This window comes from Phaethon aethereus (assembly GCF_964289735.1).
Source record: "Phaethon aethereus genome assembly, chromosome: 4".
Classification (NCBI taxonomy): Eukaryota; Metazoa; Chordata; class Aves; order Phaethontiformes; family Phaethontidae; genus Phaethon; species Phaethon aethereus.
This window is the reverse complement of record NC_138578.1, coordinates 40,527,736-40,550,750: the sequence shown is the minus strand read 5'-3', so window position 1 is coordinate 40,550,750 and position 23,015 is coordinate 40,527,736. Positions and strand designations below refer to the sequence as shown.

Sequence of the window (23,015 nt, the reverse complement as noted above, 5' to 3'; positions counted from 1 at the left end):
AGTGAGAATCTGTTAAGAACCTTCCTGAAAGACACATTTAAAGGCAATTAAAATGCCTTGCTTCATAAAGCAAGCCTGCCATTTAAAAGTCCTAAGCAACTTAATTTGAAAATGCACAGCTTCCTCAACAGAGGAATCAGAAAAAAAATTTGGACAAAAGATATATTTAAAAACAGACTGTAGGGACTTTAATTGGCTTCTGATCTGAATTCTTCAATACAGGTGGTGAAGACAGTGTAATTCTCTCAAATCCTTTTGGCAAAACATAAAATACTCAATAATTTATTGACGTCTTTTCAGCTCTCTATGTTCCTGACACAGATTCTCAGACAAAAGAAGGCATGAGAGGAGAGTTCTTCATGATTAACTGATGCTCCACGTATCTCATCTTCTGGATATACATTTCCACCAAACAGGAAAGCACTTCTTACACCCAATGTGAGTGTTCCATGCCACATAGCACAGGATTTTGCGACAAGGGCTATGACTGCTCTCCACAAAACACCTAGAGACATCTCAGCCACCACCACAAGAGATGGGTAATAGTTGCCACTAGCTGGGCCCACCGTTTACCAGGATACCTGCTATTTATATACTAAATGACATACATTCTTGCCATTACCAGGAAAAGGTAAGGATTTCCCACCACGAAGTATTTCTAACAGGTTCTGAATCTTGACTGCTCTATGACCAGGGAAGAGGTACTCAACTAGTCAGGATTTCAAGATATAAACTACAGTTGCTTCATCAACTCAGGAGCCTGCATCGTAAAGGGAAGGTACAGTATGAGAAGGACACAATATTTTAAGTATTTATTTATATTAAAAAATTTTTATCCAGTAATATAGATCTTTACACAATAATACACTGTTTACTCTTTACCATCGGTACACGGTGAGTTCATAAAAATGCAACTAGGAAAGCCTTTGCCAATATAGTTAGAATTTATTCTTGTTTCCAGTGATGATTAAAATAGGTTTCTTACAATTCACTTCAGCTGTTTCAGCTCTTGAATCAGCTGGTGCTCATTAGGCCACCTCTTCTGCTTTATTCAATTCTTCTTTAGCTTCCACATCTGCCACCTCAGGGTGACTGCTAGCAGCATCCCTAGCTGAGAGCTTTTTCATTTTAATGTTTGGCAGTTTCCTCAGATCACCATCCCATTCTCTTAAAGAAAAAAAAAAAAAGTAATGAAGAACAATTACCAACAGAAATAGCAAGAAGGAATGGCAGAGTTAATTCACCTTTCCTCAGAAGATGCTAACTCAAGTGAGGCTGCTTTTCTAAATTATACTATCAGTCACACTGCAGTATGAATAAACAGCAACATTTTCACCTGATCTTGTACACTATGGCAGCTGTAATTTCGCTGTGAAGAATTAAATACTTTCAGATTTGACATGCTGAACAAAAAAATATATGATTCACTTTATTCCCACAGACCATTTGTATCCTCAGATACTTTAGGCCACCTGCTTTTAGGTTTGACACACTAAATTCACGTAAGTCTTGTGAGCAATGGAAAAGCACTTAGGAAGAGCTTCTTCATCTGGATGCTCAATCTGCAGAGTTAACGTACATGTACATAAAGCCCTTCATTATGATTTATGTTAACTGTTAACATCTTGTATTACTGACTTGGGACATGAAACGTTAGTAAACATTAATTCACGTAAGTATATTCTTTCAAAAGGCTCCACAATGGAGGAAGGGTTCATTTAAATATCACAAGTCAAATCCAGTACTCAATTAATAGAATGGTTGCTTGATTATAGTAAGTGCACTTCATGGATCATTCTTCTCAAGGGCAAAGACAGTATTTGCCAATTATAAGACAGGTGTGGTTTTGCTCTACCAAGATAATAAAACAACACTTCTATCAGATGTCCCAGTACAAGAAGTCAATTGTGTATTTATTATAGACACAGCAGCCAGAGGCCTGTCTCTTTTTTGACATTTCTGGCTTTATTCCAAAACCCGAGATGTATGACTTCTTGCTACATACCACCCCTAAAAGTTAGTGGTATATCATTCCTGGCAACATAAGCAGTCATAAGTCTTTCTTTTTCCATTTGATAAAGCTGTCAGCAAGAGTGTTCATTCAATCCATTACCAAGGCATACTGGCTTGCTGTCTCAGATGAGCTAGTGGCAAGTTTCATAGCTCGAGATCTTTTAACTGAATGCAAGTCACCAATTCACTGAAGATTTTCAACTAGTATTACAGACAAACACTGCTGCAGACTGTATTGCACCTAGAGTCAGATCTTAGAAAACATGACTAAAAACTCAGTGCTATTTTATATACTTAATTATAAATTCTGACTATATATAACTTAGGTCACTATGTTATATGACAATATGACAATTACCATCTGAAATCTCATTTCAGGTAAGAAAACAGTGTAATTCCATTTATCAATAAATATATGTCTTGATCCTTAAACACCAATGGTAAATGCTAATGCTTTTTGTGTAAATCAGTGAACAGCTGAGGTGAGAATTTTAGGGAAAGAGACAGTATTCGCTAAGAATACTGAAAAAAGATATTTAAGTTACAGAAATGGAATTCTAACTGTTGAAGCTTTCTAAACCTTCCAACGTTTTAATGATTAACTGTCACCTGCATTTAGCTTGTAACAGCTAAGAAATGCCAAAATAGCAACACCATACCTCACCTCCTTTTTCAAATGACAAATTCTTTGACAGTTTTGCATAAATTCTTTTTTAAGAAAAAAGACATACAACATGTCAAATTCAGAAACACTGTTTTGCATAAACAGATCAGTAGTGATAGTAAAAGGAACTTACCTGAAAAATTTAAGATGCTTTCTGTTCATAATGTCAGGGATTTCTAATTGGAATGAAATTAAATTCTATTAGATGCATTACATTATTCAAGTGAGTCTCATTTCAAAGAAATAAATGTGAACTAAAGGGCTGAGCATATTATTTCAGAGATTAAAAGACCAAGAAAATGAGAATGAGGACTCATATCAGAAAGTTTCTAGAGCAATATATAAACAGGAAGACTTCTCACTGCTAAAGAAAAGGAACTTACACCTATTAACTGTTACAGAATTCAAATGTACCAGTTACTGAAAATCCAACCCTGACAAATAATAAAAAAAAGGTGCTTCATTTTCTCTAAACTGACACAACCGAGAAATTTTAAAATTTTAAGCACTTAAAAGTTTCCCTTTAAAAAAAGTCCAGTGAAGAAACTAGGAAAATAATTTATTATTTGTTTTAAAAGCATAACTAACATCCTGAACCAAGATCAAGGTCTGGTTATGCTAGTTTTTAACAGACATTCACTCACCCATGCAACAAAAAGACAATTCTGCTCTGCAGAACTTACTATGTATATGCATGACAGATAAAAAGGTACAATAATACAGCTTAGTTTCAAAGTTGACCTAAATATGCAAACTTCACTCCAAATTAATGAGTACTAAGTGGTCCGTACGTATTTTGAAATATTTATGGAAAAAAATTTCAAAGCACTTAAATCACCACTGCAAGCAAGGCAGAGCAGCAGTAGAGTTAGGAAAGTAACTGATAATTCCAGTAAGAAAATGTAACAAACAATTAAATACACTTCATAACATTTACCATGCAGTACACCAATATATGTGTGCATGTGTGTTCTAAAAACATAAACACTGGGGAGAGAACAGTAAGATATCAGGTGTTTAAATAGAACACATTGGATTTTGGAATAAATACTACTTCCTTCCACCTGCAATGAGAGTCTGAGAGCAAAGAATGACTATTTGGTAACAACTAGTCTCACTGCAATGCAATTTTAGTTTCCATTGTTAAATACCTGTTCTATAAACCACTAAATACTGCAAAGCTAGCACTCTGTGGTTGCTGAAATGCCTGTTACATGCTGCAGGAAATGCAACATAATATTTATACAGACTGTTGGCACCCGCCTCCTCTCATGAGTTAATGTCCTCTCAGTTGAGCAGCAGCAAACATTAATAGTTTTAATCATTGAAAGTTTTCAGTCTTCCCCGCTAACAGATATAAGTGACATATACTCACTACAAATCTTTATTACCTTTGGTAGTAGAAAGGAGGCAAACATCTTGTACAGACACCTATGGGACAGACCCCTTCCCGCCTCCCCCCTCGCCCAGAGTAGCCAAACATTCCTACTAGATGTGTGGTTTATGAACTCATGCAGAAGTTTATCTAGGACACCTAAGCTGCTTTGCCTTGATTCAGTGTCAGTCTTTTCTTGGTCAGTCCTGAAGTATTACAAGTGACCTCTGTTTAACATCTTCACTAATTTGTAGACATTTATCCCTTATGAGCCTTGAAATTTTTGCATGGTATAAAATACCTTATTGCTGTCTATGAAGTGTACAGATTTCACAGCAAGCAGGTTGCTCAACAAAGACGACTGCTTGTTACCACTGTAATACTAAATACACTTCACTATTTTAGCTCTTAAAAACATGACATTTCAAGAACTTCTTATACTGTCCTTGAGCAAACCCTGAACATACAATTCTGTCTTTGTTCATCTATCAATTTTCCCAAGTCTTACAGTAATAAATCAGATGATGCTATCAATGCAGGATTATAGATCATTTTGCTACTACAGAATGTAGGATGATGGTACCTGTCACTATCTTTGTGGCCAGATAGAATCTTTATTATTCAGAACTTATTTCTTCCCTTCACATTAGGTTACAAAGTTACCAACTGAAGAACAATAATATATACAAACAGTTTTTGATACCAATTACACTGATTTCTGCAGCCTGCTTCTTGGTAAATAGATACAGTGATACTGCTCAGAGCCAATCAAGGCAAGGCAAAGAAACATACCTAAATCTTTTTTTGTCTGCCAATTCCTGGGTTCTGATAAACACCAATGCCACATTAGGCCCATCCTTCCCAACTAAGCACTGAAACAAAGCCATGGTCCCTCTTGCTTTCTTTGTAATCACTTGAATTGCACTCTTGGCAGCAGAGTGCCAAATGCTGCAATGTCCTACTCCACATGAGAAAGGAGGTCTTCCCTTCTCTCAGACATTGAGCAAGGAGCAACACCTACTCAGTATTCTCCTAGGACAGAGCTTAGTGAGTGAGCGTGGCAGAAGTAGCACTATACTAATTTGGGCCAACTGCCCCAGAAATGTGCTGAGATTTCTGTTTGTTCCTTCTATCAAAGCACTGACCCAACATTTGGTTCAGTGTTATTCTCAGACAAACCAGGACTAAATGACAAGACTTTCAAATGAAGCCCTTTCAACTGCTTTGTTTTGGCTCAAAAAAACACACTGGAAAGCATTTAATGGCTGTTAGTAACTTACATAGGACATTTTACAAACAGAATATTCAAATAGAACTATGTAGCCTGTCATCCAGGTCTCTCTCCAGAGTCACAAGAAAGCAGGGATTCTGGAGTGGGGAGATTCTGTGACAAACCAAGATTTGGAACCGAATTGATCTTTAGTGCTTTGGCAGTGGCAAAATTTTTAAGTTCTGCTTACACATGTGTTTGCAACATATTACACAATACAAATCCCAGCATTGCCAGATTAAGAACAGAACTAGAAACTCTAGTCCAGTTCTGGTTTGTGTGTAGAAATAAGTAATTATATACTGCACAGTAACTGATTTTTGAAATTATGGTGGAAAGCTGCAGTGGCTGCTGTATTTTCAGATTAATAACACTTGTCTGTCTTAGTCAGAAGTATCTCCTTAGCATGCACCAGCGTCATGTTTTTTTGGTGCTACTTGTGAACTCCACAGCTTGCTTTAAAAATGTTAAGTCACAGAAGAGTGTTTTCTAAACTAAAGATGGAAAAAATGGAAGATGAAGGAATATGGCACAAGGGTTAGTGAGGGAAAAAAAAGACAGTATTTTGGGGAGCACATATGGTCTCGCATTTCTAAGATGAAGTATTCACGAACCTACATTTTATAATAAAACAGCAGTGAAAAACTTAAGTAAGGATTTTTTTCATGTTTCTGATAGTTTCAGATAATGTTTTATTTTCCTACCTTTCTTCTGAGGAAGAGCAAACAGCACATTATCTCTCAAGCTTTGTTATAAAGATGTTAGTGCTTAACACCAATTTATGACAAGGAAAAAGACAAAGTGACTGAGCTTAATTTGTAACACAGAACTTGCATAAAATACAGTAAAGTCAGCATCTTTCCAACTGTTCAGATGGAGAAACACTAGACCAGATTACTTCAAATTTCTGATGGGCATCAGAAGTAAAAAGCTCCTGCCAGCTGTAGGTCTAAGTGACCCTGCCTCTGTGCACAGGCTTGGGCTAGAAGGCTTCAAAGCATAACTAGAGAAAAAGGGGATAGAGGAGACAATCCCAGTGTCAAAGTGCCCTTCTAGAGCTGTGTCCCACGGCACTTTTTTTTAACCAAGTGCTCTGTGACGGTCTGCTGAGATGTTTTATTTCCTTCCAGAAGTGGTAACCATTCCTCTCTCCCAAAGCAAAGATGTGCACTAGAGATTTACCTAAATCTCACAAGGACTCAAATGTCACTGCTCTGACAGTGCTCTGCACAGAACGCAGGCTGCATATATCTCACATCCATTAGAATTGTCATACAAAGAAACGCCCAAGTCAGGTCAAAGGATGATACTGCAGCTTGAAGTTAAAAAAGGAAAAGGATGTTAGAAACTCTAGATGCTCTTTAGATAAAGAACCATTCAGTTACACAATAATAATCACTACAGAAAACAGCAGCTAACAGTACAGTAGTTACACTAGCAAATACATGTAAATGATACAACTTTCATCTGAATTAAATATATTTCCTTATATCCTGAAGCTTCAAGAATTAACTAATAGAACTGGTGCATTTAGCTTTGAAGGCCATTTTTCCCCCCAAGATTAACATTATACTTCTAAGAGAACATGCAAAGTTATTTAGAAGCAAATTATCAAAAATGTATGATGTTCAGATGAAATAATTATGATGCTTTTCAAGTGAAAGCACGCTAACTCTGAGTTCCAAAGGCATATCCTATAAATATCTAAGATTCCCTTTCAATAGGTTTGCTATAAACTTATAAGACAAGATTAAAAAAACCCTCACACAAATGACAACATCAGGAAGAAAACTGCAGTAAAATGAATGTAGATGTACTTAAGGAGTAAGGAAGTGATAAGATGCTGCTAACAAAACTCAACAGCCTCACAGATTGACTGAATGTTTCCTGTATAGGTACAATTAAAAAAAAAAAAAAGACTAAAATGTACTATGCTTTTGGATGTCTACCATTTTTGTAAACAGCCAGTAAAGAAGAATTAATTTTTATTTACATATATCTGATATATATACACACACATAGCATTAAATTTTAAGAGACTTCCCTAAACATAAACAATTTGTATCATGTACTCTCTTCACAGCAAACGCACATGCATACAAGAAATAACTAAGTTCAAGAATAGGGAGAAAAAAACAAAAAACTCTAAGTCAATTATAAAAGCTCCCTTCACTACAGCTCCCAGCGGTAATAATGAGCTAGAGCATAAAAGCAGTTTCCAGCTGATTTCCATTTATCCCCAATCTCTAATTACAGTATTTAGCAGCAACAATTTTCTCTGAATGAATACTGTCCTAAACAGAGAAAAACCTGCAGCAGCTGTGATAACAAATAATGAATGATTTGAGAGTGTATTTAGTATGTGAAGTTGCACCATGCTCTCTGAATGCTTTACTTACTAATACTATAATAACCTCAAATTTTGCTTACAGTATTTCTGCATTCTTTATTTTTATGTTGTGCTTGTGCATTTGACATCTTTCTATCTAGTCCTATTGTGGAAAGCTGACAGAAAAAAAGAAAATCAGTAAGGAAAAAAAGAACTAAAATTTAAAAGCAAAACCAAAAAGGAGATTTTCTACAACTGAGCTATGTCGATGACATTCATCTTCCTATGACTTCTTCCTCCCCTTTTAAAAAAAAAAAATCAAAGTTTACACACACAGTCACACAGCTATTCCTGAATTCCTCTGCCATTGCAGGATGTGAAAGTACTAAGTGACACTGGCAAAATTTTCAGAGCCATTCATTTTCTTTATTGGTAAAATACAAATTGATGGAAAAGGAAGTATGACACATGACCCAAACCTTGCTGTGCTTTGTATCCTAACCACAGAACAATGTAGATTTTTCACGTCTTCTATGACATACTTTTACTGCTGGAAGGACTAACTGCCTTTGAATAATACTTTATCATTAAAGACAAGATCATCACCAACTCCAACACGCTTATTTCTTAAAGAAAAAAACACATAAATTTCACTAGTATTTTGTACTTAACTCTCCTCAAAACAACTTTTTGCTTTTTGCACTTCTATTATCCTTTTGTCTTTCTCCCTTATTTCACCAGATTACTGCTGCTTCCCTTCAGGCTAGTTCCAGCTATCAAATTTTCATCCTTTTATTTCTTTCTCACATGTAGCCTGCCTCTGTACGCTACCTCCAAAACCAAAAAATACTGTCAAAAGGAGTTTAAGTGTTTCTTCTTAAGGAAGACTATGCCTCTTAAGAGGAAATTTTCAGCTCCAATGCTTATGTTGCAGTTTTCACACATGATGCTCCACAGAAGATTTCATTAGATAAACTGCTTGCATAGATGGCTACCCCAAAGGAAGATAAATGGTAATAAAAAAAGTCAATGAGAATATCCAGCTTTATGATTTTATTCAAACATGTGCTAATGACCAAGGCAAATGTTTAAAAACTCAAAGTGCTTTCAACTAGGCTCTTATCTACAAAAATTTTAGTTTTAAATTTTCAGAGTTTTTGCGGGGTTTTGATTATTAAGAGGTTAAGTAGTAGGGCCTTCACACACACAGAGCACTTTCAATCCCTCCACCAGCATCTCAAAGAAAGTCAAAGAAAGGAGCATAACTCCTCTGCTTTAGAAGAACAAGAGAAAAAAATATGTTTTTCTACAGGTGGGTTATCATTTATGCCTGTAGAATAGAGCCTGTAGAGTAGATGTGTCACAGTATCCCAGGATTTCTTCCTGGATTACCTAAATTTTAATAGGAACACTCCACAAATTTAAAATTTTGGAAATGCATCTGTACTACAATTTCTGCTGCAATCATTGTCCCACACAAAATAGATCTCAGCCTTAGTGGAATGACGGGTCTCTTTCTGAAGATGTTTTAGGCCCATGGGTTCAGAGGCTTTGGTTCTCTTCATATTCATAAAACCTAAAGCCCTTTCTCATGATATGAAGCTTGAAGTTCCTTATGCCACTGGTCCACCTCAGTGGAAAGGGGCAAGTCACAGAATCACACAATCACAGAACAGTAGGGGTTGGAAAGGACCTCTGAAGATGATCTGGTTCAACCCCCCTGCTAAAGCATCATCTAGGACAGGTTGCACAGGAATGCATGCAGTCGGGTTTTGAAGGTCTCCAGAGAAGGAGACTCCACAACTTCTCTGGGCAGCCTGTTCCAGTGCTCCAATGCATACATTCCAGTGCACCCTCACAGTAAAGAAGTTTTTCCTCATGTTGAGGTGGAACTTCCTGTGCTGCAGTTTATGCCTATGGCCCCTCGTCCTATCACTGGGCACTACTGAAAAGGCTCCATCCTCCTGACAGGCACCCTTCAGATATTTATAGACATTGATAAGGTCCCCTCACAGCCTTCTCTTCTCCAGACTAAACAGCCCCAGGTCGCTCAGCCTTTCCTCATATGAGAGATGTTCCAGTCCCTTAATCATCCTTGTGGCGCTCCGTTGGACTCTCTCCAAAAATTCCCGGTCCCTCTTGAACTGGGGAGCCCAGACCTCATCAGCACAGAGTAGAGGGGGAGGATAACCTTTCTTGACCTGCTGGTCCTACTCTTCTTAATGCACCCCAGTCAGTCAGGCCACAGGTTTAGCCCTAACAGTAAGTTTATATATTAATCAAAAGAATGTTAGAGGAAGCTGTGTACAGAGACTTCATTGGCACAAATCCAGATAATGAAGCCCACCTAAAAAAAATTAATTTGTAGAGAAAGTGACATCGGTTATTCCCCACATGAGCAAATGAAGTCTTTGTGCTAATGCATGTTAAACATGCACACCCACTGAAGTGCTTTAAGATAAAAAAATACTTGTATATAATGAAGGTCCAAGCAAGCTGCTGAACAGAATTTGTATTTGAGACAGGTGCATTAAATCTCACTTTAGTTTCAAAACTATGTTATATATGCCTGCACTAAAGAGGCAGTACTAAAAGATAAACAAAGGAAAAGTAGTAAAGCAGAAATACGTAAGCCAGATCTACACCTTTTTTTTTTCCTTTTCTGCACCCTGCCCCTCCTCCCAAACTCTTCTGCAAGGCATAAATACCTAGCAGTTAGTTAATCCCTCTAAAGAGAAAAATAAAGATAATGCCTAGAAATTTCACTTACGGATTCTAGCCTTGTGAGCAGCCGAAGATGTGACCACAGGATTATTTCTAATGTTTTTACATACCTATTCCATAGCCTTCATAGAGTTGTCTTTCACGTTCTATGGTCTGCTTGATGACAGTTTCCCGTGAACCATGCTGTCTTCCTTGTCTACCTTTAATACTGTTTTGTAATTCAATCTGCTCCAATTCAGCATTGAATCGACACATATAACTGAAAGAGATAAAATGCCTGTATGCTAGATGCAATCATGCAAAACTTTTGCAAAACAGAATTACTTTGATAAGAAGTTATTTTACTAACTGTTATTTATTTTCTAAATTAGTCAGAGATGTTTCATAAATTTGAGCTATTACTTTAATCTTCAAAGTGGAAGCTCGATGCAGAACTTCATTTGAATCATCTGGTGCTTACAGAAGGACTGTTTTTTTAATTTGCCTTTTTTTTTTTTTTAAACTATGTTTGCATAAAACAAACAGACAACACAAAACCAAACACATTATTATAATTCACTTGCTCTGGAAGACCAGTGTTAAATCTAACTACTCCTAACTTAATTGCTGAATTTCACCACCTCAATAACTTTTCAAGTAAAGCTCTTCTTTGGCATGTGTTCTACATCATCTTACAAACACCCAACTCAAATCCAAAAGGTAACCTTTTATTGTCTTTGCAGTTATCACTAGTGTTGATTAGCAGTTTACAGGTTTCATGAACAGTGTAGGAAACATGTCACAGCTTCTGAAAGGAAACTGATATCGTACATGTGTCTAAGAACACATATATATTATGTTATTTAGCTAGCAGGTGAAAAATGGTGACAAGCCACAGGTACATACATCAGCACAGAAATAACTGAGCTCCTTCTTAGCAGATTCAATTTTGTTATTTCTTGCCTTTAAAAATTGACCCGAGTACTGTTTAATCTGAGCAAAGAAAATTAAATAAACGCGTAAGCAGAATGAAATCTGTGCATTTAAGTGTTACTGAATAACCCGACTAGCAAATTCATGCAATTACTACTGTCCAAATCATTTAGAGTCCTCCACCCACAACAAAAGCAGAGATATACTTAAAGCTATAAAAAACCAACCAAACAACACAACTGATTCAGTAACTCATGTGAATATATACATCTTTCAATATATAATTAACTTCAGTTGCAACAAAATCAACTATTTGATATTACTAATAGTAATATATAAAAGTCCTTCTCTGAGTCATCATCACTTTACAGATGTTATTTAACAACACTATTTTACAAGATAAATCAAGCTTTTTAATCCTGTTTTTAACACCAGTCTTACTTTTCAATTAGTTCACCAGCTTCCTTCTTTGTGTACTCAATTTTATTGGGGTCAAGGTGACTTTGAAACCATTGTAACTTTTCTCCTACAAGAATAAAAACTTATCATTAATGAGAATACATCATCACTGTAGCATCAACATAGATCAAAGATCGTCAAAGTTTTTGAAATAATCCCCCATTTTTCAATATTCTGAATGGCATCGTAGACTCACTGATATTGCATGTACCAGGTATGAAGGTAGCTGTAATAGAAACATTCTCACATCATTTCAGATGTATTTTATGTCTTCCTTACAGAAAAAAGATGCTACACTTAGCTTTATAGGAAATTAGCGTTTAAAATATGACTGGATCAGTTGCTTAAGATGGAAACTTAAAGGCCCCAAGAGGAAAAAACCCAACACAATGGCTGAGCAAGAGTTCTGATCATCACAATTTTTAAACAGATTAATTTGAAAATGTACAGTGTCAATCATATGAAAAAGAAAAATATTCCAGGTTGTATCTCAAAGTTTTGAATTTACTTGCTAGCACAATGTGTCTGTTGACCTGCAAATATCATCCTCTTTTACAAGCAATTAAAAAAAAGCATGGAGACAAGTACAATAAATACATGTATACAGCTGTACAAAATAGACATTTGGTCTATACTGTCCTGAATAAAGATTAGGCTATACTCAGCCCCAAGTTCAACCCTGTATATACTACTTGAGTGAACGTATGAAGTATTTTAGCACTTCAACAAAGTCTATTTTAAGATTAGAGTCAGATTATAGAGAAAGAAACTATAATTGGAGTATATATAAAGTTGATAAAACTTAAAATCTGTGCTAAAAAGTTGAGTACTATATTCAGTAATAAAAGTTTCTGCTCACCAATGATACTCAAACGCAAAGCCTTGTCAGTCTTCAACCTAGCAGAGGGAAAAAAAAGGGTATGTTAACCAGGAACGAGTACCACACAAATAGTAGTCTTCATTTTCTTTCTCCAAAAAATCATTTTTTGGAGTCAGAATGAAAGTCAAGGTAAAATTTCAAAGAGAAATATTTGCCAAATTCAGAACAATGTAAAACTCATTCTGCTTCATCTAAAAATTCTACCTTTTGTTAAAACAACTACCTGAAATGTAGGTAGTTTAATTTACTAAGTTAAACAGTTTCTTGGAAGAAATTAAATGGAACAACCAGGATGAAAATAGGACAGAACACTTTTCTTAGAGGACAGCAGAAAGAATTTCACAAAAGACCTGCGCTGTAATTTCATTAAGTATTACTAATAATCTGCTGGTATGTTTAATGAGTTTGGAGGTCAAGAACAAAAGATTTCACTGTACTGCAACATTGCAAATGAAGCATACAATGTGAAAAATACCATTCTAGTACCTACTAAACTTGTAATAATTAAAATTTCTGCTTAGTGAATAGTATAGGCTAATAAGAAACTGAAATTAACAACTTTATAAAAAAAAGATCAAAAAAATCCATCTCAAAGTATTTTTCACTTCACCTCAATCTCTGGTGGGATACTTGAAGCCTTCTGCACTCTACGGGATGTGCGTACACAATACAGTTTGGAATTAATTCCCATCCTATTGATCAGTTCTCTGAGAGCACAAGTTTTCTAACAGGTAATACACTGCCTCATGCATTTTTGTCCTGAAGCTGTCGGATTCAGTCTGCAGCAGTGAACATTGCCAAATGCCACTTTATTTCCAGAAGGGAAAATAATGTATTGTTGGAATAAGTATGAAATTTGTCTCTGGAAAAAAAAATATTTTAGCCATACATGTTCAGTGTATATATCCAAGGACCTCTGATAAAACTGACTTTTTTCCTATTATTTAATAAGAAAACTGATAAAGGATAAAGAAAATCATAAAGGATATCATTGACAAAGAACAAAGAACACCAGAATTCAACATAGTTCAAAGCTAATGTGCTCCTTCCTTAAATTCCTTGTACTGTACAGAATTTAATGAGCATTTTAGAGTTAACTGAAGTAACTCAGAGCACAGAAGTCTGTTACCTGTCACAAAAAGAAGGGTGTCCAGAGAAGGGCAACAAAGCTGGTGAGGGGTCCGAAGCACAAGTCTTATGGGGAGCGGCTGAGGGAACTGGGGTTGTTCAGTCTGGAGAAGAGGAAGCCGAGGGGAGACCTTATCGCTCTCTACAACTACCTGAAAGGGGGTTGTGGCGATGAGGGTGTTGGTCTCTTCTCCCAAGTAACTAGTGATAGGACGAGAGGAAATGGCCTCAAGTTGCACCAGGGGAGGTTTAGATTGGATATCAGGAACAATTTCTTCACCAAGAGGGTGGTCAAGCATTGGAACAGGCTGCCCAGCGAGGTGGTGGAGTCACCATCTCTGGAAGTGTTCAAAAAACGTGTGGATGTGGCGCTTCAGGACATGGTTTAGGGAACATGGTGGCGCTTGATTAATGGTTGGACTTGATCTTGAAGGTCCTTTCCAATCTTAGTGATTCTGTGATTCCGTGAAAAATTCAGATCAAAAGAGAAAGCCCTACTTTCCAGAGACAAACATACTTGTGTCACTTGCCACAACCTACGTTATTAAAATAAAGATTAGCTTTTTCAAGAAGTGTTTCACCCTCTGAAGACTGTCTAGAAGCCACATAATAGCAAATGCACAGCATGTGTGAGCTGCTCAGAATTCCACTAACACATTCAAGAAAAGTCTTTTTACTTCTATAGATACCCCGGCATCTGGGATAAGCATTTTTAATGCAAAATTCTACAGAGGTCAAGCATGGGGTTTGAGTTTTACCATACCCGAGTAATTAAAAGATTTTAGTGTTTAAACAAAAATTACTCTCATTCCTGTGGGTTAAAGGACAGACCTTGATGAGACTATGTAAAATAGTAAGAAAAAATGAGTTAGATTAGAAGTCAGTTTTAAAACTCAGCTGTAGGTGTATTCAAAGAAAAACTGTGGTAGATAGCCTACAGAGGGCTTACAGCAGGGAGTTTTGAAGGGTAATAGCAACCAAGAAAAGGACACATACTCCACACCAAGCAGTCCCTGCTGTGAACCTTGCACGGCAATAAAGTCAGCCAAGCACATCTGCAAGGCATTGCCATGGAGGAAACTACAATGCCATCTAGAAAAGCTGCCTAATTAGAATCATAAATTATGTCATGTACCTCTGCTTTGAAACACTATAAACTACCATTTGCACCTGCAAGGGTAAAGGATCGTTTATTTATCTAGGCAATGAAGTATATAACCAGGATTTTCTTCTGGAAGAAAAATGTTCAGTCTCCAGGTGTACGTATCTTATTTCACTATGAGAAATAACAAATGATAGGACCAGATGTTGCCTTATTGTAGTTTTCATGAAAAACTTCACCTCAATGACTGCTAGAAGACAACAGTATTAGCAGGGAGGCAAAACAGATAAGGTAAGTCAAAGAAAGTTCCTCTCATCTCCTTCCACACGAGTAACACCTTTTGCTCAACAGCAAGAGAGGATGAGGACAGGGATACAGTCTTGTGGCAGGCTGTTGCTTCATAATGATTTTCTCTTCCACCTGCCTCCCAAAAAATCATCTGCTCAGGCACTGATTATAGGTAATAATGATTAGTAGTTTTCTTGATATTTACTAGGTACTTAAAGGTAAAAGCCTTTCATGCTCCATCAGCACCTCTTCACCGCAGGTATTGTATTGAACTGTTCTACTCTAAACACTAACAATGAATAAATATTTGCCAAATTGGTTTACCAATTCAGCATTTTTCCTTATAATATATATAAAATATATATAATTTTATATATATATATATATATATATATATAAAAATATCCACACATACAAACACCACCTATAGCTCTGAGAACTCAGATAGGCTCTTTCACTAAGAAAAAAAAAAAACAACCATGGTTGACAGTACATATTTCCTTGTTTCTGGTTTCAGGTTGCTAAATACCTTCCATACTTCTCACACATGTCCGTTTTTGTTACCTCACACACCAATTAGTGGCATGGTTACGCATTTTAGGATACTTCCATATGAAAATCCCTCTATAAGAATTAGAAGTTCTGATTTTTTTTTATTTCTGTAAGCAAAACAAGTAATTTTAAGAGCTAACATTTTTTCAGTTCCACATAAAGAATCTGCAAGAGTACATCTCAAAGCATCACTACTGCAAATAGCACAACTAGACACATAGTGGCTCAAGGGAGATTAAGAGGTTAGACAACAGAAAAGCTACAAAGACAACAAAGAGCTCCACAAGCAGATATTTTAAGGCTACTACTTACTCCTAAGGGGATCACGCCAGATCAAGAAATACTGTAAAAACTCCTTAGCTTTCATATCTTAGAGCATGACAGCATTAGACTAGTATATTTATAATGAAAACGCACACACTCCGAAAATATTTACAATATATGCACGATAGACTCAGCAGTGAAAAAGACAGAAAAAAAAAAATTCCAGTGCTAGATCAGCTTTAGCTACCAAAACCAGACAGAGATTTCAGCAGTTGCAAACAAAACATGACTGATGTTGGTACACTGCTAAGAAAAGTTCCAGGAATATCCCATTATGGTCTGGTTTCCTGAAGTGTAGAAAAAGCAGTGTTCTACTGGCGCCAGTGAACCAGCTATTGCCGTCTCTAACATCTTTACAATTATTTAACAGAGCAAACAAGTTGCCTACAAGGAATAAGGATTCACATGTAGATTAAGAGCGAATAAATTGGTAGTAATACACTGGGATTTGTTGCTGCTTATTAGACCTTGAGGAGAACTGAGAACAGGGATGCAGGCAAGAAAAAGGTGCAATTCAAGTGAGCAAATTGACTTACCATTGTAGACAATTTTCTAAGACCAACTGGTCTGTCTCCTCTTATTACGATCAAGATTGGTCTTTTGCAGTGCAGCTACAGTTTCTGGACAATAAGCTTATTATTACTGTCACATTTCATTGAGAATGCTTGCATTGAAGAGTATCTGGACAATGGAGGCTGTAAAAGACTTCTGCAATTTAGAGCAGAATTTCTCCCTACTTCTTCCCAGTGCTGCATTAAGTATTGAAATTCCTTGTGGGTAATGTCTTCCTTTTTTTATTACCTTGTTTGGGCAAACGATACTTGAACGTGCATCTCATAACTACATGTAATTTCCTTTCCTGTTTAACATGAGCAGGAATGTTCACAGTAGTTACTTCTCTTCCTCCATCATAGAATCTTTGGGTTGGGAGGGACCTTTAAAGGTCATCTAGTCCAACCCCCCTGCAATCAGCAGGAACATCATCAACTAGATCAGGTTGCTGAGAGCCTCATCCAACCTGACCTTGAATGTTCCCCAGGGATGAGGCATCTACCACCTCTCTGGGCAACCTGTGCCACTGTTTCACTACCCTCACTGGGAAAAATTTCTTCCTTGTATCTAGTCGAAATCTGCCCTCTTTCAGTTTAAAGCCATTATTCCTTGTCCTTTTGCTACAGGCCCTACTAAAATTCTGTCCCCATCTTTCTTATAAGCCCCCTTTAAGCACTGGAAGGCTGCAATAAGGTCTCCCCAGAGCCTTCTCTTCTCCAGGCTGAACCATCCCAACTCTCTCAGCCTGTCCTCACAGGAGAGGTGTTCCACCCCTCTGATCATTTTTGTGGCCCTCCTCTGGATCCTCTCCAACAGGTCCATGTCTTTCCTGTGCTGAGGGCTCCAGAGCTGGACGCAGTACTGCAGGTGGGGTCTCACCAGAGCGGAGTAGAGGGGCATATAGACAAGTCAAAAAGTAAATAGAAGTCTAAACTGTCTCTGAATCCTGTTTCCAGGCAGGTACTAAAGGAAAAAAAACCCAAACCCAAAAGAAACAAACCACATAAAACAAAAGCAAACATCTACTGCTACTTCTCTAAAAGACATTCTCACCTTCCAGTAACATGCTGTTCAAGGGCTTCCTACAGCCAAGGTAATACCTTTGTATTGAATAGTAACCAACAGGTAAAATGTACGTATGTTCAAAAGGTATTATTGCACAAATTTAGCCAACCACAATTATAGCATCTTCTGGCAAGTAAATCCACAGCTTAATTAAAATAATACAGATTAACTGTATGAACTTCCTAGATTCATTGACTGTCTCTGATCCAGTTTTTCCATGCTGCAGAAGTGCATTAGCCTGTACTGAGAAATGATCCCCTTTACTCAGGGCTGGTGAGATCATATTGAGAATACTCACTCCATTTTTGGGCCCTCCCTACATTTAAGACAACTTATTTCCATAAGATAAGAAGCATAGTCAAAAAAGTACCAGATTTGTAGATGGGATTAAGAAAAAAAATACTGTAGACATTACAAGGCAGCTTCTCCTATTTACCACCAAAGGACATATTAACCTTCCAATCAGAGAACAGGGTTGTCATTACATAGAAGTAAATTCTGCAAATATTTCAACTTCAGTAAGTCATTTTCCAGTGAAAAAGTCTTTAGTGAACTTATTACAGTTAAGTCACAAATTTGGAAGCAACAATGCCAGAGCATTTATTTGGTATTATCAGCTGCCACTGGAGGGAGGGGGGAAGACATTTAATAGGCCTGCAAAAGCAATGAGAAAAAACAAAATTGGTGCAGGCTACGTTTTCCTCAGCATAGGAGTGGAAAGCTTTCCTCCATCCACAGCACCAGAAATTTATCTTGTCTTTTTCAGAGCTCTACAAAATGAACCCAAACTCCACCATTTTATTAAAGAAAATCAAAACTAAGTAATTACACTAATAAAGACTGGTTAGTGGCTAAACGGACTGCTTTTAAACACATGCTTAACTCCCAATACTAAAAAAAAAAAGATCTTAAGATTTAACAAGCTGATCATTAAGATAATAGAGACCCAAAAGAAACTGGAACACTTAACAAGACTTTTAAAGACACTAGGGAAGAAAAGAAATCAGTGTTATTCAAGTTTTTCGAGTTAAATTGCTCTTCAAGCCAAGACAGTACAGAAAATAGAATGCAGACAACTGAAGGATGTTTTTAAATGCAAATTATTTTTAGAACACCAAAACAAAAGAGATCTACAAAGTGCAGATCTATGAACACCACCAGTTAATTTTTTAGGTCCCAGAACTGCAAGATGGGTAAATCTTATTTATAGATAGATAATTTTGCTATCACAATACGCTTTGGACGGTCCAGACTAACACACTGCTTTTGGTGGAACAGTCTCCCTATGCAAAATGAATGGTTACATCTTTGAGCATCAGCCTAGAGGCCTCGCACTTGAAATAGTAAGTGAGCTTGGAAAAGAAAAGGCAGAAGTCAAGAAACAGACCCTAAAGAAATGGATAGCAATCTACATCCTCTAATCTTAAACTGAGTTTCTCTCCACAGAGCATCTCTGCTCTCCGAGGCCTAAAAAGGGTAACTATCAACATTCTAAAGAGAGCCTAAGGGAAAGGATAGCTATCTGCATTCTCTAATCTTAAACTGAGTTTCTGTTAAGCACTTTTGTTCTGTGAAAGCATTAGGCTTCACTGATCCCCAGAGGAATTCAGGATAAACCATCTGCTCTTTTATTGGGCTGCTTGAAGCTCACCTTTTATTAGTTTGCTTGGCTGCCCATATTTAATCATTTTTCATAAAATGGCACCTTTTCCTCAGGTAACCCATGACACATACCAAAAGGTGGTCTGCGTGTTTCACTTGGGAGGATTCTGCTGCCATGACTAGCTCCTTTTGCTACATTTCAGAGGAAAGGAACAGGAACACTAACCATACTGCTATAAAGACCACTGTTTCTTAAACAGGTAAAACAATCATTTATAAATAAATTTGTTTATTTTATGTAAAATTCCTTTTAAAAAAGCAAATAACTTTATAAAGAAAGGCTAAAGTAACATGGTAGACTTAACAGGTGTTAGCAAAAGCATTTGAACTAAACTTAAATCCTCAAAAAAAGTTTTCATAGAGGATTAACCTGTCATTGCGCACAGGGGAAACTACTGGAGTCTAAATGAAGGGCAAGGAGCATTTAGCTGTCTTTAACAGCCAGTGGTAACAGGTGCTAGGAGAAGGAAGACACTGTAGCAATTGTTCTACATGTACTGCGAGTCAAGACAAGGTGTAACTTGCAAGGCAGAGGAAGTAAACTCCCTAAACATACACCCTCAATTCATCCTTGCATAACCTGTTCTCTAGCACTGAGAAATTAACTGTTTTTCAATCCAACAAATCCATTTTTGGTATTGCAATTACTGGTGCGGTTTAAAAAATAATCATTAATATTTCCAGTTTACTGAACCCTGTGTTCTCAAAACTACTTCGCAGCCTTTGGCTCCTAAAACAATTTTGATTCCATATTTTTCTCTGTAGACTTCACTTGACAATGTTAGCAGTGGACTAAGAGTCCACTGCCGCAAAGGTGTCTCCGGTAGCCCAAGACACCCGACACTGCTCTGAATACCCATAAAGCAGTACACTTCCCAGCTGTTTAGCAGAAAAAGCACCTGTGTTAGAATTAAGCAACATTACTGACATACTGTGACTTGTCAAATCTAGCTGCCTCAGTAACAAAGCCTAGTCAGTACAAAGCCAGCATCTTCTCATTCCTTTTCATGGAAAGGATGATCTAATTACTGCAATATTAATGCATTAAGCAGAGAAATGAATGATGCATTTGGTACTCTCTTACCTGCAACAAAATAGATTGCCCTGTGCAATCTCTAACTACACCTTATCCATGAAGAAAAGTAATTAAAGAGCAAGTTAAATGGGAGAATACTATTCCAGTGGGAGTTTGGGAATTCTTTGCTTTAACTTCTTGCTATTAGAAGAGGAACCAAAAGTAACACCCTAATAAGAAATGTCAGCAAAGATATCTATATCAGTACAATTCTATCCACAGAGACAATCACTATAAGATTTGATTGGGTGTGTCATGTCATAACGAATCATCAGTACATCACTCCACTCGGTAAGTTTTCTTATGTGTGTTTTCCTTTATGGCAAAGTCACAGATGTAAGCACTAAACTCAAATATGATTTAGTTATCTTTTGTGATTAACCACTCTGAGTGGCAGTTATAGGGTAAGATGAGAGAGTTTAAGGGACAAAGTAGTCAATTCAGCACTAGGAAAATAATCTACAATAAAAACTTACTTAAAATCAGTAGTCAGAGAGCCCAGACAAAACATTCACAGAGTCACACAATCATTAAGGTAGGAAAAGACCCTTAAGATCATCAAGCAGCAGGGAAAATTTCTTGCACATTAGGAAACTGCCCAATCCTCAACACATGCTACTGTAAACTCTTGCACCAGCTCTGCTTAAGGCTACACGATACAGCTATGCTAGTAAACAGCTCCTTTCTAGTTAGGGCAATCTTACAAATTTTCTGTGGATAAGGTTGTACATCCATCCCCAACCATAAAATTGCACAGTCTCTAAGGAACATTTCAACTGTACCAGGAATTCCCAATTTAACACCTTCAAATGTATCAATATTTGGGCTCAGCTCCCACGGTCCACCCATATACTACTACACTTTGACAGAAAATGCTTTAAGTTCACTTTAATAACTTTCTACACAAACACACACAGCATATCAACTAGCAAGCCGAGAGAGAATGGAAACTAAAGGCCAGTCTCCTCCAGCTATCTTTTCCCTCTGTGGAAGGAGGAAGTAAAACTTAAAAGCAACAAAACTTGCCATGGAACAGCAGGAAATCACCAACGAGGAGTTAACTATCCAGTTTTATTCATAAGTCTCTCTTCTGCAAGAAGCTTTCTGGTTTTCTCTTCTATGAACTCAGCACTTCTTCACAAGAAGTTAGACCCTAAGTTTCTTATTAAATCTTGGAGTAAAGTCAAACTAGGTGACTAACTTCCTGCGCAATCACTAGCACCATGCCATTCAGATTATAAAAAGCAAAACGTTGCGATAAGAAGAAACCTAACTTGTAAGGACAATACCAAAAATCAAGTAGAAGAACTATATACTTTGTATAATCTGATTTCACAAATGTAAACCTGTCAGTTCACATGGACCAGCAGTCCTACGTTATATAGGTCTTTCTTTTATCTTAAGGTTACATTGGTCCCCTTCCACCACCACCCTTCTCCCTCCAACCAAAAAATATCTCCTGTGATGCTATCCTTCGGTCTGTACACAGATTTTTCAGTGTCAACTTACTTTTCTTTCTTTTCCTGTTTGTGTGCTTCCCTTGCAAGCTGTGCGGCTTTTCTGCTGTACGGATGGATAACTTTTTTCTCTTGCTTCCCTCCTTGGGTTTTTCGTAACTTTGGCTGAAAAGAAATCAAGGGTGCTATACATTACTGGAGGTAAGTAAAACATTAAAGGGAAGATAGGAGCAAACACCATGGCAAAGACTTAGAAGGTCATGCATCAACATCTCAGAAAGCCCTTAACTTATAGTCGCAGCTTATCAGTTCCACCAGTTAGATCTTAACCCTCCCCAGTGACAGACAAATGACTTGAACATGGTACATACTGTAACAAAACTACTGGAGCACAAAAAATGGTGTAAGAAATCTTACATAGTGACTACTCTCGAAATACCTATTTTGTTGAACCCTGCAGCTAGGAAACTAAGATTACCTCTCTGTATCTTTGAAGTAAATGTCCCCATTCAGGTTTCTATCTGATTGTTGCATCTGTGTTTCTGACAAAGGCCATATGTCATTTGTACAATCTAACAAAAAGGATCTTCTTGTCCCTCCCCACAGACCATAAGAATGCCTCACACCAGGGAGCAGCCAGGTGGTCACGAGGCTTTCCTTCTCTAGCCCTTCATGCAGCACAGAGAAGAAATACTACTCACAAATTTAAAAATACTGTAACACTAGTTTAAATTACGTTACTTTTTGGTGAAAAATGTTTGAACAAAACCGAAAGGCTTTATCAAACAACATGCAATTTAATTTCTTCAAAGTCTTTAACTGCATGTGAAAGAAACACCTGAAAGCAAGGAGGCTAAGTGTGCAAATGTGATGCAGGAAACAGCAATCAATAAATAAATACTTTAGTACATCATATTACCTGTGTTAGCATCAGCATTTCGGATTACGAAAAAAAGAAAATATAAAGTCAAAGATAAACTATCCTGAACACCTGAATAAATCTTAAGAGGCACCTTGCACTAGTTTCATACACCAACCCCGCTCCTCAGTTCCTCCTCCCGTCAATACGGAGGTGCTCGCTGGCGGCTACAGGCACAAACCCAGCCCCGCTGCCGTGGCCCGGCGGCTACTCTGCCGGGAAGGCCAAAAACGACGCAAATCCTGCCGGGCGGCAAGGCGCCCAT

At 37.3% G+C, this 23,015-nt stretch overlaps 1 protein-coding gene across 1 annotated transcript; it reads right to left on the bottom strand.

The window, feature by feature from the left end:
• Positions 1 to 579: 579 nt before the first annotated feature.
• TMA16 (translation machinery associated 16 homolog) lies at positions 580 to 23,015 on the bottom strand (the record flags this gene model as incomplete). Its single annotated transcript, XM_081998896.1, is given in 8 exon segments — positions 580 to 1,034; positions 1,036 to 1,167; positions 2,811 to 2,853; positions 10,486 to 10,634; positions 11,729 to 11,813; positions 12,606 to 12,643; positions 21,884 to 21,996; positions 22,932 to 23,015. Coding segments are annotated over 8 exon segments (690 nt in total). The 3' UTR covers positions 580 to 988.